Source organism: Mizuhopecten yessoensis, unplaced genomic scaffold (assembly GCF_002113885.1).
Source record: "Mizuhopecten yessoensis strain PY_sf001 unplaced genomic scaffold, ASM211388v2 scaffold8765, whole genome shotgun sequence".
Classification (NCBI taxonomy): Eukaryota; Metazoa; Mollusca; class Bivalvia; order Pectinida; family Pectinidae; genus Mizuhopecten; species Mizuhopecten yessoensis.
Genome location: NW_018407710.1, coordinates 317,931 through 336,404, shown reverse-complemented (window position 1 = coordinate 336,404; position 18,474 = coordinate 317,931). Strand labels below are relative to the sequence as shown.

Genomic DNA, 18,474 nt, shown 5'->3' with positions numbered 1-18,474 from the left:
TAATGGACGCACGTGCGGTGACACGTATACAGTATGCAGGTATATATAGGTGATGGCAAAAATGCACTAACCAGTTCAAAAACGTTGACGGGAAACCTCCTCAGCTGTACAGATATTGTGTCCACCGTACTCCTCTTCTCATGACAATTGTTATAGTTGAAATATATCGGTAGGAGGAGAAAACACACAAAAAAATCGGAGACACCTGTAGGCATGTCCACTCGCTTACTCAACCATACCGGAAAAACACCCTTACGTTGATAATAATAGTTATTCAGGTAAAGGCAAACACAGTCAAAACAGCTGATATATACCACATACAGGCGTTTGGAAACTTGATGTCAGTTCCGTATCGATAATAAGCCATTGCCATTATAATGAAGTCCCTTATAGGTGTATAGGTGTTAAGATGAAAAGACATGAACAGGCTCTGACCTCGCAGTAATGATGAAAAAATACTAAGAATTCATCTAGGCAATATTGCAGCCATAATTAAAAACTCACAAATTCATTTTCGAATAATTCTTCTTTCAACACTTCCAAACAGTGACGTCTAACCTTATTGATGTGGTTTACAACATTGGATTGCTGTATCCCAACAGGAGGATTATTCCAGCCTTTTGATGCTCTATAGAAGGTAGTTGATTTGTCTTGTCCTACCAAGCTTTTGATGCTCTATAGAAAGTAGTTGATTAGTCTTGTCCTACCAAGCTTTTGGTTCTAAAGCTCATCAAACCCGATCTTATAAAATAAGATTCTCTCCAAGTTGACACAAGATATGACTTAAAGTTACATGCAAGTTGATATAGAGTTATTACCTCAATCTATGATATGTCTTAAAATTGACATTCAGATGTGGCTTCAAGTTACGTCAACATTAAAAAATACATACATGTAACTTCAAAATAAGTTGTTAGATGGACAAGTTGACTGCAAAAATCGGGTGAAAGTTGACATGAAGATGTGGCTTCAAGTTACGCCAACATTAATATATAACTTGAACTAAGTTGATATAAAGATATTCTAAGTTGAAAGCAGAAAAATCGAGTGAAAGTTCACATTAAGATATTGCATTCCAGTAGATTTACTATAGAAATATACTGTTTTAATAAGTTAACACTAAGATATAGCTTAAAGCATGGAGATATATCCTACAAGGTAAATATGTCTCCCCACGAACCGGCCACTACGTTAACGATTGCCACAGAAAGCGTGGCTCATTCATCAGCTCAGCTAGTGCCTTATTGAATGGACTATAAAACGTGTCCAGAAGTTCTCTTGTTTTGTTCAGCATTTGTCCGACATGTTGAGTTTTCTTTTTTCTCGTGTTAGCACGTCCACTTTTAATTCCATATTCATCTGAGAGATCACCTGTAAAAGAAACTACTGAGCATTACGTCCGTCCGTTACATTAACAGGAATGGCATCAATCACGTGACCACACAAGAGATGGCATTATACCTTATTGCAATAGGGAGATTATAAAACTTATGTGTGTATTGCATGTTGTGTAATTTTAATCCATCAATAGGATTGATCCATCATCAGCACAACAACAAACTCGACCGTATCTTTCACAGAATCACGTGATGTAAACATCAACAGTGCTTGACCTCACCTCGATCTCTACAAGGAAACTTCATTTTTCACAAAACATGTATTAGTATGATTATTTTTCATCGGAGCTGTTTTGAGATTCATCGCGTCATATGCCTTGAACATTGCACGCTGGCATTTGTGTAAGTAACAATAAAATACATAAATATCAAATCAGGATTTAGATTCGAATCAACTCTGATCATATCATTTGTTATCTACACTTCAAAATGGCGATGAGCTCAGTAACAGTTTCATTTTGTTTTTCAAAACCTCGTGATGCATCACAGCAGCGTTCGAACCATTGCTAGCTTTAGATCTCCCGTTTAATGATCAGTACGTGTACAAAGTTTCTAACATTTTGTATATTTTTTTCTCAATTTTTAAGCAATTTCTTATATGCTGGTTCACAATTACATAACAATTAAAACACTTGTAGCCACATGTATCAAACCTCTGCCGTTTATTATTGTTAGAATTATTTCCTGTTTTACTTGTAAGAACTATTTCCTATTTTATTTGTTAAACTATTTCCTGTTTTACTTAAAAGTACTATATCCTCTTTTATGAGGTATTTATTGATGTAATTACCATACTGATTATCTTTACGTCACGGTGACGTGCTACCTTTTCAAACTGGATAAATGATATCCCTTTAATTAATAACAACACTCTCTTAAGGTATACTTGCAGTGATTTTGAAGATTTTGTGACGTCATTAAACCAAACTTAATTGGTGATATCCATTTATTGAACTGGCGATATTAATACAATAATTTGTATAGAATAAACTAACGATATGGGAGAGGAACGAAGCATGACTTAGACAGGAGAATATTCGGAAATCGTCGGGCCTAAAAACATTCCGAATGACACGTTTAATATTCAAATGCCAAGTGCGAACGATTTTCACTTTGAGATATGGCTTTTTGTTGATGATTTTTTCCCAATTTACGACAATTGTTTTTATATCAAAATTAAGTATACGAGTACTTGTTTTGGCTTATAATCTTAATTTTCAACAAAATTACAAAAATAGTAAGATATTGAATGGAGTACAGCTTACATAACCAAAATGAAGTCTTTACTACATGTACTTCGTCATTGTCAATAAGAAGTCATCATATAGTCATTTACAATGTGGATACAGTATGGTCACTTATATAGTCTGTTCCGATAGATTGTTTTATCCTTACCCGCAAGCTTATCCTTCCGGAATACCTGGTCTTTTCTCATTGTACTTTTAAAGGCTCTCCATGTAAACCTTTGATTTGTTTATATTTTGCTCTAGTTTTACCAATGTTGTGTTAGAATTACGGCTATGTTGTCACTTCGGCATTCTCTTGTTTTTCCCCCAGCTGCGCATTAGTTACGTGTAGATCTTGAGTTTCTATGTGTAACGTATGTATTTAGGTGCCATTTGCAAAATAATCAATACCGCGTAAGTACTTACGTAATTTTAGAAATTTATAAACTGTCGACATAGCCCTTTGTGAGTGCGCTGAATAATCTTCTAACTGGAGAACAAGAATTTGATCTCGAGCGAAAATGTTGATCCATTCCTTCCGGTACAAAGCGTATAAACCTACATGTAGTCGGACCTCATGGTCAGTCGGCTGTTATAAAAAAGAAAGATATAAAACAATCATAATAATGAATCAAAATTATTTTTAATGAGAAAAAAACCAATAGCTTCTAATAGACTAGTCACCCCTACTTAAATTGGACCCCTCATATGTACACTAGCACAAACAAAAATCTAGGGACAGTGCGCAATGTGAAATGATGTGTTAACTTTACCTTGTAGTCACAGTGCCGAATGTTGTGTTAACTTTACCTTGTAGTCGCAGTGCCGAAAGTTGTGTTAACTTTACCCTGTAGTCATAGTACCGAATGCTGTGTTAACTTTACCCTGTAGTCGCAGTGCCGAAAATTGTGTTAATTTTACCCTGTAGTCATAGTACCGAATGTTGTGTTAACTTTACCTTGTAGTCGTAGTGCCGAAAGTTGTGTTAACTTTACCTTGTAGTCATAGTGCCGAATGTTGTGTTAACTTTACCTTGTAGTCACAGTGCCGAATGTTGTGTTAACTTTACCCTGTAGTCGCAGTGCCGAAAGTTGTGTATACTTTACCCTGTAGTTATAGTACCGAATGTTGTGTTAACTTTACCTTGTAGTCATAGTACCGAATGTTGTGTTAACTTTACCCTGTAGTCATAGTACCGAATGTTGTGTTAACTTTACCTTGTAGTCGTAGTGCCGAATGTTGTGTTAACTTTACCCTGTAGTCATAGTGCCGAATGTTGTGTTAACTTTACCTTGTAGTCACAGTGCCGAATGTTGTGTTAACTTTACCCTGTAGTCGCAGTGCCGAAAGTTGTGTATACTTTACCCTGTAGTTATAGTACCGAATGTTGTGTTAACTTTACCTTGTAGTCATAGTACCGAATGTTGTGTTAACTTTACCCTGTAGTCATAGTACCGAATGTTGTGTTAACTTTACCCTGTAGTCGTAGTGCCGAATGTTGTGTTAACTTTACCCTGTAGTCGTAGTGCCGAATGTTGTGTTAACTTTACCCTGTAGTCGTAGTGCCGAATGTTGTGTTAACTTTACCCTGTAAGCACAGTCCCAAATGTTGTGGTAACTTTACCGTGTAGGCACAGTGCAAAATGTTGTTCACACTTTACCATGTAGGCACAGTGCCGAATGTTGTTTACACTTTACCATGTAGGCACAGTGCCGAATGTTGTTTAAACTTTACCCTGTAGGCACAGTGCCGAATGTTGTTTACACTTTACCGTGTAGGCACAGTGCCGAGTGTTGTTTAAACGTAACCTTGTAGGCACAGTGCCGGATGTTGTTTAAACGTTACCGTGTAGTCACAGTGCAGAATGCTGTTTAAACGTTACCGTGTAGGCGCAGTGCCGAAAGTTGTGGTAACTTTACCCTGTAGTCATAGCGCCGAATGTTGTGTTAACTTTACCCTGTAGTCGTAGTGCCGAATGCTGTGTTAACTTTATCCTGTAAGCACAGTCCCAAATGTTGTTCACACTTAACCGTGTAGGCACAGTGCAAAATGTTGTTCACACTTTACCATGTAGGCACAGTGCCGAATGTTGTTTAAACGTTACCGTGTAGGCACAGTGCCGAATGTTGTTTAAACGTTACCACGTAGGCACAGTGCCGAATGCTGTTTAAACGTTACCGTGTAGGCACAGTGCCGAAAGTTGTGGTAACTTTACCCTGTAGTCATAGTGCCGAATGTTGTGTTAACTTTACCCTGTAGTCGTAGTGCCGAATGCTGTGTTAACTTTATCCTGTAAGCACAGTCCCAAATGTTGTTCACACTTAACCGTGTAGGCACAGTGCAAAATGTTGTTCACACTTTACCATGTAGGCACAGTACCGAATGTTGTTTAAACGTTACCGTGTAGGCACAGTGCCGAATGTTGTTTAAACGTTACCGTGTAGGCACAGTGCCGGATGTTGTTTAAACGTTACCGTGTAGGCACAGTGCCGAAGGCTATGCTCTGTCAAACACTTGTTGAATTTCGTCACTTCGTTTGTTGCTCTTCTGTGGAAATCTTCAGCAGATACATGGGTATGTTTTTTGAAGAATAGATATCCCGAGTACAACCTACATGAAAAGATAAAGATACACATAATGATTTACTACAGCACGGAGAGAAAGCATGGCCATAGGGTACAGTACATATCACGGCTTTTGGCATTTACTTACGAACACAAATAGGTGTCTCCTTTCTTAAATTCCTAGTGAGACTCTTACGTTAAAATGTTTACGAATCTCTTAGTGGACTATCAGTCTTCGTGGTTGGCGCTTAACTTGTTACTCGAAGTATGCTGGTACAATTTACAGGAAATACATGTTTAAATTATATTGTCTGTAGTAGCCAATATTGGTTGGTCATGTGCCATGCATCCTCGATATCCAGAGGTTACGCTCACTTTCGCTCTCTGCACCCCTGGAATCTGTCATAGCAAAATTGAAGGCAAGAAGATATCAGTTTGATTGGTCTCGGGTAAAAGATTACAAAAGAGAGACGCCCGACTTCAAAGCCTGTCAATTGGTACCGTTACGTGACCGCGAGATACTTTTGATGTATATTAAAGGATCAAATTAGTCTCCTCGTCTTATCTTCAAGGTGCTTCACACTGAGCCTTCGATTTTGCTATGACATAATCCAAGGGTGTAGAGTGCGAAAGTGAGGGTAACCCCTAGATATCGAGGATGGATGCCATGTCGCAGTAGATAGCACACTTACCTTTCACCAAGGCGGCCAGGGCTCAAATCCCCGATCGGACGTGAAAAGGGTTGGTGCAAAGAGCGAACATTAAGCCTAACCTCTGGAGTATTTCAATGCAATACAAGTAACAAGAATTTGCGAAATGCATAAAACATGTTTAAGGTACATGTATCGTTATTGCATTTTATATTCTATTAAACTGGTTTTAAGCATTCAAATCCCTTAACACTTGTAATTACAATGTATATATTTTTCACAAATACAATGAGAAAATATTGAATTAAAATAATACAAGTGTATGTTATTTACAATAACTTATAAGTGAACAGATGACCCCCAAAAGTATTCATCGAATCAAAAGATATTTTTTAATTCACCGACAATCGGTCCCCTTGTCATGACGAGCCCATGAAACGACACGACTGACTCTGACAATGATCAAAGAAAATAGTATAATTACCCTCAACCCTATAGTACATTTTGAATTTGGTCTAAACTACAGAGTGTATACACATTGGGTCAAGTCAACCCCTGCGCTGCGGGGAAACGACTTTTGTCACGTAAAATAAAATCAATAAATAAATATACAACATTTGATATAGCGCCCTATCTAGCTAACATAAGCCACCCTAAAGCGCTTTACACTACATAGATATTCAATTTTATACAGTCAATACAATTAGCAGATATATGAACCAATACAATATTGATGAATTCGCAGAGGCGCTAATATCTCCCTATGTGTGTATGCCTGTGTGTGTGCTGGAGATGTATTGTGTTCTGTTTGTAGCAAACATAGAATCATTCTGAACATCAAAGAGGTGGTTGCACTGAGATTTACCGTTCGGAGATTGGCTACAGTCTGCGTTTCCCTCTCCCTATCTTTACACATGACCAGAATTGCATTTTCTTTCATAACTTGTGTGTGTGTGATAGCCCCGTATCACGCGCGCGTATTATTTTGATGGGTAAGGGGAGGTAGTTCCTACAATCGTCTGCACCCTACTGGACGATAGTAGTTAGTCCGCAGGATAAAAGCGTCATGTTTATTGTTCTCATTCCTCAGTAGGTAACTTGAACATCATTTATACGTTGTAACCTGTACCTGTAATCGACCGGGTTGGGATGGCGTCATGAATGCCCTTATAAATAAAAGATGAGCTGATGCATTTGTAAATTGTATAATAACTTATAAAACACCCTCAAAATAATCATTTGATTCATTATGGTTAGATACATGTTAATCTTAAACAACATAAAAACTAACCGATCGACTGGGTTTCGAAGAATAACCAACAACTTCACTTCCGGCAGGATGTGGCGTATGAAATTGGCTGTTACTATTCCCGGCTCCTCGTCGTTACGGTTTTCGGGGTAGCGCCACCACCAGGTGTTATCCCAGAAGGTCGACTGGCTTCCCTCACCTAAATATCGGTTTGCTTTCTTACTCTGTGTATTTGTTAGAATTGTCGAATGTCTAGTGAAAACTTTATTTTTCGTTAATTCAGTACATGTCGTCCTGATTTTTTATAGGATATTTGTTATATATATAGTGGCAATTCCATAATGAGGTAAACATTAAACCATATATATGACGTGCTGATTATGACGTCATTGCAATTGTGATGTCATTATCATAACATTGTACAGGTAAATTTCTGCTAGATACTGAATGTTTGCTATTCTGTTCGACTCAGAGCATGTAAATATATATTAACAAAAAGGGCGGGAAACCCTACCTGTTATGAGGGTGGATTTCTTGTCATCTCTAGAAAACTGCAGAGTGCCAGCACACTTAGAAAAACGATCTATATACTTCGTAAACGTTTTTTCTGAAAAAGAAGAAGGCCAAGACGAGGTAATTATATGTTAATATATGTTCTATAAACAGATATCATTGTTACGCATGACAGTTTTTGGTTACGCTTATACAGCGTCAAACAAAGTACTGTGTGGTTAAGTCGACAATTCATCGTGGAAACTTGAAGCTAAACACGATAATGTGTCTCGATACAAAACAACGAATAGAGAAAATACCCCCAAAAATGTCATATCACACATACTGTTACCATGGTAACATACTTTTCATTTTCCAGTTGTTCATGGACTCGTTACTACGGAGCACGGTGAAGGTCACACTGAAGGTCTGTCGTAACAACAACAAAGCTAACTCGGAGTAACGACATTTCTATCTCGGAATACTGGTAATTATCATATTACATAGTAAGGTTACAAGAGTTACGGCCCTTAGATGAGTTTTAGCTCTGCATCAAAACATATAAGGAGGTGCTCTGTTTGTATCAAATTAAAAATAGCAGAAAACCAAAGATTGAAAGTGAAACATATCATTTATTTAAAGAATAAATGACGGTATAAAAAATCGTCTTTTTACTTATTGTACACACTTGTACAAATGTTTCTGCTACATACGATGAAACAAAATAATTAGAACCCATTTATACAAAGATGTGGATCAACTTGCGCTTCATTTATTTAATGTAATATTTAATATCTAACATATATGTCATGACGGCATAAAACAAAATATCATCAAGTATTGTACAATTGTATCAATTTAAAATGGACAATAATTTTCTATTAAATTTAAGAAAAAGGAGAAAGGGGTTGGAGGTGGCTTGTGATAAACATCAGGATTAACAGCTGCCACTTAAACTCAAACTGACAGCGCTTGCGTGTTGCATCGAAATATAATTGTCGATGTATGCCAGTACAAGTTACCTCCCTTGTCCTATCAGTAAAGCGAACTCAAACTGATCAGGGCTAACACGTTTTTTATGAGACTTCTGGCAGGGTTATCTCATGTGTTAGAACAATTCATATCATATGTGTAAACCAAGGACATAAACTGCAGAGTTTCCATGTTTGTGTTCCTACAACATTGGTAACATGAGAGTGCGGATCACTAAACGGGAGGTTGCTCGTCAATATGATCCGTGTTTTATGTCTTCGTATGGAATAGAACCCCTTAAAAAATATGTTGCTATATTGTTATGAAAGATGTCATGCATTCGAAAATGTTAGGATTTCTGTTACTTTCTTCAATTCCAAGCACGAGTCCGGCTATTTCCTAGGATGTACAGTGTACGTGTTTATATACAGTAGACGACGCACTAACTAATATATACCTACTTACGATTGCAACCAAAAGTAGAACAAAAGGATGGGGAAAAACAGTTTTCGGTGTGCACTGAGTCAGAAGACGCAAGAAGAATTCCATAACGAGCTTAACCGTATGGCCACAAGAGGCTAGATGGGTCGTGATTTTCCACTTTCGTTACATGTGATACCCATACAAGAGTTAACGATCCCAATTTAACCTCTCACTCTTATGCAAATCATATTTTTTCTCAAAATCTGTAAAAACAAAAAATACGTACTGTAGTGTTATCTTGTTACTTACTGTAGTGTTATCTTGTTACTTACTGTAGTGTTATCCTGTTATCTTGTTACTTACTGTAGTGTTATCCTGTTACTTACTGTAGTGTTACCTTGTTACTTACTGTAATGTTACCTTGTTACTTACTGTAGTGTTATCTTGTTACTTACTGTAGTGTTATCTTGTTACTTACTATAATGTTACCTTGTTACTTACTGTAATGTTATCTTGTTACTTACTGTAGTGTTATCTTGTTACTTACTGTAGTGTTATCCTGTTACTTACTGTAGTGTTACCTTGTGTAGTGTTATCCTGATATCTTGTTACTTAATGTTATGTTATACTGTTACTTACTGTAATATTATCTTGTTACTTACTGTAGTGTTATCCTGTTACTTACTGTAGTGTTATCCGGTTATTTACTGTAGTGTTATCTTGTTACTTATTGTAGTGTTATCTTGTTACTTACTGTAGTGTTATCCTGATATTTACTGTAGTGTTATCCAGTTATCCTGTTACTTACTGTAGTGTTATCCGGTTATTTACTGTTGTGTTATCTTGTTACTTATTGTAGTATCCTGTTACTTACTGTAGTGTTATCTTGTTACTTATTGTAATGTTATTTTGTTAGTTAATGTAGTGTTATCCTGTTACTTACTGTAGTGTTATCTTGTAACTTATTGTAGTGTTATCTTGTTACTTACTGTAGTGTTATCTTTTTACTTACTGTAGTGTTACCTTGTTACTTACTGTAGTGTTATCTTGTAACTTATTGTAGTGTTATCTTGTTAATTACTGTAGTGTTATCTTTTTACTTACTGTAGTGTTACCTTGTTACTTACTGTAGTGTTATCTTTTTACTTACTGTAGTGTTACCTTGTTACTTACCGTAGTGTTATCTTGTTACTTACTGTAGTGTTATCTTTTTACTTACTGTAGTGTTACCTTGTTACTTACTGTAGTGTTATCTTGTTACTTACTGTAGTGTTATCCTGTTATTTACTGTAGTGTTATCCATTTATCCTGTTACTTACTGTAATGTTATCCTGTTACTAACTGTAGTGTCATCCTGTTACTTATTGTAATGTTATTTTGTTATTTACTGTAATGTTATATTGTAGTGTTATCCTGTTACTTACTGTAGTTTTATCTTGTTACTTACAGTAGTGTTATCTTGGTACTTATTGTAATGTTATTTTGTTAGTTAATGTAGTGTTATCCTGTTATTTACTGCAATGTTATTTTGTTAGTTAATGTAGTGTTATCCTGTTACTTACTGTAATGTTATCCTGTTATTAACTGTAGTGTCATCCTGTTACTTATTGTAATGTTATTTTGTGAGTTAATGTAGTGTTATCCTGTTATTTACTGCAATGTTATTTTGTTAGTTAATGTAGTGTTATCCTGTTACTTACTGTAGTGTCATCCTCTTACTTACTGTAATGTTATTATGTTAATAACTGTAATGTTATATTGATACTTACTGGTAGTGTTATCCTGTTATTTACTGTAGTGGTATTTTGTTACTTATTGTAGTGTTATCCTGTTACTTATGGTAGTGTAATCCTGTTATTTACTGTTACTTATTGTAGTGTCATCTTGTTGTTACTTACTGTAATGTTATCTTGTTACTTACTGTAGGGTTATCTTGTTACTTACTGTAGTGTCATCCTGTTACTTATTGTAATGTTATTTTGTGAGTTAATGTAGTGTTATCCTGTTATTTACTGCAATGTTATTTTGTTAGTTAATGTAGTGTTATCCTGTTACTTACTGTATTGTTATCTTGTTACTTATTGTAATGTTATTTTGTTAGTTAATGTAGTGTTATCCTGTTATTTACTGCAATGTTATTTTGTTAGTTAATGTAGTGTTATCCTGTTACTTACTGTAATGTAATCTTGTTACTAATTGTTTATCCAGTTATCCTGTTACTTACTGTAGTGTCATCCTCTTACTTACTGTAATGTTATTATGTTAATAACTGTAATGTTATATTGATACTTACTGTAGTGTTATCTTGTTATTTACTGTAGTGTTACCTTGTTACTTACTGTAATGTTATCTTGTTACTTATTGTAGTGTCAACTTGTTACTTACTGTAGTGTTATCCTGATATTTACTGTAGTGTTATCCAGTTATCCTGTTTCTTGCTGTAGTGTTGTCCTGTTCCTTCCTGTAGTGTTATCTTGTTACTTACTATAATGTTACCTTGTTACTTACTGTAGTGTTATCTTGTAACTTATTGTAGTGTTATCTTGTTACTTATTGTAGTGTCATCATGTTACTTACTGTAGTATTATCCTGTTATTTACTGTAGTGTTATTTTGTTACTGATTGTAGTGTTATCCTGTTACTTATGGTAGTGTAATCCTGTTATTTTCTGTAGTTTTATCCAGTTATCCTGATACTTACTGTAAGGTTATCTTGTTTATTACTGTAATGTTATCCTGTTATTAACTGTAGTGTCATCCTGTTACTTATTGTAATGTTATTTTGTAATTTACTGTAGTGTTATCCTGTTATTTACGGTAGTGTTATCTTGTTACTTATTGTAATGTTATTTTGTGAGTTAATGTAGTGTTATCCTGTTATTTACTGTAGTGTTATCCTGTCATCCTCTTACTTACTGCAGTGGTATCTTGTTACTTATTGTAATGTTATTTTGTTAGTTAATGTAGTGTTATCCTGTTATTTACTGTAGTGTTATTTTGTTACTTATTGTAGTGTTATCCTGTTACTTATGGTAGTGTAATCCTGTTATTTACTGTAGTTTTATCCAGTTATCCTGATACTTACTGTAATGTTATCTTGTTTATTACTGTAATGTTATCCTGTTACTTACTGTAGTGTCATCCTCTTACTTACTGTAATGTTATTATGTTAATAACTGTAATGTTATATTGATACTTACTGTAGTGTTATCTTGTTACTTACTGTAATTTTATATTGATACCTACTATAGTGTTATCTTGTTACTTACGGTAGTGTTATCCTGTTATTTCCTGTAGTGTTATCCTGTTATTCTCTTACTTACTGAAGTGTTATCTTGTTACTTACTGCAGTGTTATCTTGCTACTTACTGTATTGTTATCCTGTTATTTACTCTAGTGTTATCTTGATATTATTGTATTGTCATCTTGTTACTAACGGTAGTGTTATCCTGCTATTTCCTGTAGTGTTATCCTGTTATTCTCTTTCTTACTGAAGTGTTATCTTGTTACTTATTGTAATGTTATTTTGTTATTTACTGTAGTGTTATCCTGTTATTTACTGTAGTGTTATCTTGTTACTTATTGTAGTGTCATCTTGTTACTTACTGTAGTGTTATCCTGTTACTTATTGTAATGTTATCTTGCTACTTACTGTATTGTTATCCTGTTATTTACTCTAGTGTTATCTTGATATTATTGTATTGTCATCTTGTTACTAACGATAGTGTTATCCTGTTATTTCCTGTAGTGTTATCCTGTTATTCTCTTTCTTACTGAAGTGTTATCTTGTTACTTATTGTAATGTTATTTTGTTACTTATTGTAATGTTATTTTGTTAGTTAATGTAGTGTTATCCTGTTACTTAATGTAGTGTTATCTTGTTACTTACTGTAGTGTTATCTTGTTACTTATTGTAGTGTTATCCTGTTACTTACTGTGGTGTTATCTTGTTACTTACAGTAGTGTTATCTTGTTACTTTCTGTAGTGTTATCTTTTTACTTAATGTAGTGTTACCTTGTTACTTACTGTAGTGTTATCTTGTTACTTACTGTAGTGTTACCTTGTTACTTACTGTAATGTTATCTTGTTACTTATTGTAGTGTTATCTTGTTTTTTACTGTAGTGTTATCTTGTTACTTATTGTAATGTTATTTTGTTATTTACTGTAATGTTATATTGATATTTACTGTTGTGTTATCCTGTTATCCTGTTATTTACTGTAGTGTTATTTTGTTACTTATTGTAGAGTTATCCTGTTACTTATGGTAGTGTAATCCTGTTATTTACTGTAGTGTTATCCAGTTATCCTGTTATTTCCTGTAGTGTTATCCTGTTATTCTCTTACTTACTGAAGTGTTATCTTGTTACTTACTGTAGTGTTATCTTGCTACTTACTGTAATGTTCTTTTGTTACTTATTGTAGTGTTATCCTGTTACTTACTGTAATGTAATCTTGTTACTAATTGTAATGTTATCCTTTTATTTACTGTAGTGTTATCCTGTTATCCTCTTACTTACTGAAGTGTTCCCTTGTTACTTACTGTAGTGTTATCTTGTTTCTTACTGTAGTGTTTTCTTGTTACTTACTATAGTGTTATATTGTTAGTTATTGTAGTGTTATCCTGTTACTTACTGTAATGTTATATTGATACTTACTGTAGTGTTATCTTGCTACTTACTGTAGTGTTATCTTGCTACTTACTGTAGTGTTATCCTGTTACTTACTGTAGTATTATCCTCTTACTGTAGTGTTATCCTGTTACTTACTGTAATGTTATTTTGTTACTTACTGTAGTGTTATCCCGTTAGTTACTGCAGTGTCATCCTGTTACTTACTGTAGTATTATCCTCTTACTTATTGTAATGTTATCTTGCTACTTACTGTAGTGTTATCCTGGTACTTACTGTAGTTTTATCTTGTTACTTACTGTAGTGTTATCTTTTTACTTATTGTAATGTTATCTTTGTTACTTACTGTAGTGTTATCCTGTTACTCACTGTAGTTTTATCTTGTTACTTACTGTAGTGTTATCCTGTTATTTACTGTAGTGTTATCCTGTTATCCTCTTACTTACTGTAGTGGTATCTTGTTACTTATTGTAATGTTATTTTGTTACTTACTGTAGTGTTATCTTGTTACTTACTGTAGTTTTATCATGTTACTTATTGTAGTGTTATCCTGTTACTTACTGTAGTGTTATCTTGTTACTTACTGTAGTTTTATCATGTTACTTATTGTAGTGTTATCCTGTTACTTACTGTAGTGTTATCCTGTTATCATCTTACTTACTGTAGTGGTATCTTGTTACTTATTGTAATGTTATCTTGTTACTTATTGTAATGTTATTTTGTTATTTACTGTAGTGTTATCTTGTTAATTACTGTAGTGTTATCTTGTTACTTACTGTAGTGTTATCCTGTTACTTACTGTAGTGTTATCTTGTTACTTACTGTAGTGTTTTTTTGTTACTTGCTGTGGTGTTATCCTGTTACTTACTGTAGTCTGATCTTGTTACTTATACTAGCGTGATCTTGTTACTTACTGTAGTATTATCTTGTTACTTACTGTAGTGTTATCCTGTTACTTACTCTAGTGTGATCCTGTTACTTACTGTAGTGTGATCCTGTTACTTACTGTAATGTTATCTTGCTACTTACTGCTGTGTTGTTGCCTTGCCCACCAATGAGGTTCTTTCGCTGCGCAACTAAGCACATCCGGATGATCTATGATCCGTTTATATAGATCAGTACTCCCAGATTTAGGCGTACCAATCAACATGAAGTATGGCAGACAGGGAAGCCTTTGCTTGGAAATGATTTTGCATATTTGGTTGTCTTTACCAAGATTATTAAAACAGGTGTTTTGTATTTTTTCCTGTTGAACATCTGTAAGATTTATCTTTTCATACCAACATGGGTTCTTAAATTCAGTCAGGAAGTTCGGCGGATCCTAAAACAAATAAAAAAAACAAAATTAATTGATAATTAATGAAATGATAAGATAAAGAAACGAGTATATCAAAGTTTGAGCAAAATGTTAATTTGGACAGAATATGAACATAGGAAAAGTTTAAACGATGACGTTCAGTTGTCTTTGAAACGTGTAAGTCGTATTAGTATATTAATTTAATCAAGGGGTGTAGTATATCTATTGAATTGCTAACAGTAGTACAGGGATCCTTAATCCCGAACAAAAACAATCACATTATACAGCAAAAAGGAAAGTTTTAATATTTTATTGACATCATGTCTTCAACTGCTAAAATCAAGTGGTAAAAGTTATTAAATAGAAACTCAAAGTTAAGTATTCTTTATCACTACTTAGCGTGCGTCTTTAACCGCAGACTGTAATGCACCGAGTTGATACAATGCTACCCGGATCTCTATGTATATTCCCAAGAAAGTTAAAATGAAAACAAAGTATTCCAGTCAAAAATTTAAGAATATTCCGTAATCAATAGTTTTGACGGTTGTCTGATGTCGAACAAACTGATTGGCTGACAGTGACGAGCAACGACCAATCATATTAACGAGTCAGTCGTTTAGATTGTTGTCTGGCTAAAAATGATGTCTTACAGCCGCGCTCAACATCAAAAACGTTTTAAGTTTTTTGAATATTAGTCCAAAATGCTTTTTATACAGACACATTGTTGATGATTTTTACCTAAAAAAATACATATAAAAAAATCAAGAATTACGAATGTCCTCTCATTGCTTGTCTATAGAGGCAGGACGTTATAATAGCATAGAAAGACCTCAGAGGTTATGAACTCATTGTTTATTAGATGTGATAAAGGATGAATTTCTTTTTTTACTTATATGTCCTTTATATCAAATATTAAGAGTTAAATTCATTAAAAGGTACTACTGGTGTAGGCCATCTGACTTCAAGTTAACTCAGTTATTAAGTGTACAGAACAATAAGGAATTGAATAATGTATGTAGGTTTATTTTTGAAGCAAAACATTTCGATTTGAGATCAAGAAACCAATCAAGAAGTAATTATTTGTACAGTTGTAATGATATAAAATACATTACTTACATGATCTTATGATTATATGTACCTGTGCTTTTTATACAGCATTTTCTTTGCACTGATTGTACGCCATGACATATCATGTAATTTGATTGATTGGCTGATGAGCAAAATTGCTCAAGGCCTAATAAAGAACTTGAACTTGAATCTCTGAGTGCCAACATTTTTAATTTACCTGTAGGGCAACTTGTTTTGATAAGGGTTATAGTCTTTTTCTAAAAAGTGTCTGAGATCCAACAGGTGAATCTACCTGTAAAACCTACCTGTTGGAACTCAAACACACATAGTATTATACTAAATATATACGTTGTTAACTTTTTAATTTACGTAAGTTTTATATTTTTGATAATATTAACAAGCTGATCGTGAAGTATTTAATTTAATACTAGTTGAACTGATATTTCAATTACAGTTGAATAACCTAATTATACTGAAAAATTAATTAAAATTGAACAACACGTTAATTACATGTATTACATACATCGGCTCATTCCCTGAACACCAACTCTGGACAATTGAAAGGAAGGTGTTTATATAGGAAATCCTTTGAAGTTTAGCTATAGCCTGTTTCAACTAAGAATGTCAACTGATTTTGTAGATATGATAGATGGATAAAAAGTTTCTATTCCTACATATAATTGTAATACACATTTAATACAGCACTAAAAGATAGGGATTATTAAACATAAATATACACAGTAAACCTTTCTGGAGCTAAAGTAGATGAAGAATTTAGCATGAATCATGATGATTTTAGTTGGAATGGATTTTTGGAATTCAGAAGTTTTGCCAAAAAGTATAATATCTTCCTTTATTTCGAATGTTTGGTCAGTTTTTAAGTATATCCATCTACGTATGTCTTGCCAGAAGTTATTTGTTATTTGACAAAAAGATGTTCTATAGTTTCTTTGCTTTCTTGGCATAAATTACATAAATCACATTGTTTGATTCCAATTATTTTCAAATAATGATTAAGTGGAAGTATTCTTGAAAGAAGCCTGAAAGTGAACCATTGAATGCTAGTTTTAAGTCCATATATATCAAGTTTTCTAAATCAATCTTGAACAATCTTGAACAATTGTTGAGCGTTTTATTCTATCAATTGGTGATTGCCAGAAAAAATGTATTTTTTTGTTGTTGTTCAATGATTGAATTAAGTCTTTACTTGGAGTAGGGAGAGATAGAAACAGGTGATTCATTTTTGCAATGTTAAGAGATTTAAGAACAGTTATTCTCCCTATAGGTATTTCAATTCTTCTTGACCATTGATGTAACTTGCCATCTATAAAACTAAATAAATTTGATGAAATTTACAGTAACCATGTCTTCTAAATTGACAGAGAAATCAATCCCAAGTAAGGTAATTTGGTTGTTCCCCATTTTAGTTTCCACCTTCGATGGTATACATCAGCACTAAAGTTTTTGCTACCTATCCAACTGACATTTGTTTTTTCAGTATTTACTTTTAACCCTGATATTTTAGCATATTTAACATATAAAGATTTTGTGCCATTTACAATAAAGGATGTGTCATCAGCGAACTGTGAGAGCCCGTGTTCTTTATTATTTATGTGTATGCCCTTAGGTTTTTTTTACCATTCAAGTTCAAGTTTTATTTCCGAATGCAAATCAGCATATAGGTTAATTGATACATAGAATACAAAACATATTTCAAATTTTCAAGATGGCGGATGACAATTCCATATAAGCAATTATCACATAAAAAGAATACATAATTTAGCAATATTACTGCACGAGGGTTTTTCTTTTGGCGGTAGCATATTTTAAATATAGCTAATATTCCAGCTACCAAAAGAAATAAGTAAGATGATTCCGGATCACCTTGTCTACAGCCCCTTTTTATGTCTACAAAGTTGGATAAAAAAAAACATTCTGTATGATAGCTGAGGAAGTACTTGTATTAAAACATAACAGATAATAATATCAAACTGAAGTCACACAAGTTAAACACAATCCATAGAAATCTGAAAATAAGTTCAAGTTTAACTAATATATGACAATAAATATATGACTGATTCAGAAAACTGTTCTAAATATTAATTATTATCTTGCAATTATTAGCAGTTATTGATTATCTGAATACTTACATCAGAAGTTGATTTACCTGTGCAATGTACCTGTGCACCATTTCTGCAATAGACTATTACTCACTATCATCACAACTGGCCACCTATGTAAACAGGTGACTTTAAGCAGAGTTGGTGTTAAGGGAAGACCTCCATATATCTTATCAGTAGTCATTTGCTTAGAAAACCAAAACTGTAGGTATTTATTAGTAGCTTACCGGCGTAGAAGCAATGCGGTTTTAGAAAAAATAGTATTATTGTTTTTTGAATAATAGGAAAAAGAAATATCAAAGAAATTTTAAAATGAAGAAAAGCTACTTTCAGGAGTTTGAAAACTTTGGGAATAAACGGAAATATGGATGTATGGCTTAGAATAA

At 33.8% G+C, this 18,474-nt stretch overlaps 1 protein-coding gene across 1 annotated transcript; it reads right to left on the bottom strand.

Moving 5' to 3' along the window:
- Positions 1–1,176: 1,176 nt before the first annotated feature.
- On the bottom strand, positions 1,177–14,801 carry LOC110456501 (carbohydrate sulfotransferase 15-like). The gene is made up of 6 exons (XM_021507290.1): positions 14,633–14,801; positions 7,602–7,694; positions 7,130–7,286; positions 5,099–5,234; positions 3,050–3,212; positions 1,177–1,371 (listed from the first exon to the last, which is right to left on the bottom strand). Exons 1-6 carry the CDS (start codon positions 14,751–14,753, stop codon positions 1,187–1,189), a joined length of 855 nt encoding a protein of 284 aa, XP_021362965.1. The 5' UTR covers positions 14,754–14,801; the 3' UTR covers positions 1,177–1,186.
- Between the last annotated feature and the right edge of the window lie 3,673 nt (positions 14,802–18,474).

Bases quoted from the DNA above. Each gene is read 5' to 3' on its own strand.
- LOC110456501 (XM_021507290.1), bottom strand. From the start codon at position 14,753: ATGTTGATTGGTACGCCTAAATCTGGGAGTACTGATCTATATAAACGG. The intron at 7,695-14,632 runs GTAAGTAGCAAG...CTTCTTTTTCAG, and splicing joins GGCAAGGCAACAACACAGCA to AAAAAACGTTTACGAAGTAT. The intron at 3,213-5,098 runs GTAACGTTTAAA...TTTTTATAACAG, and splicing joins TTCGGCACTGTGCCTACACG to CCGACTGACCATGAGGTCCG.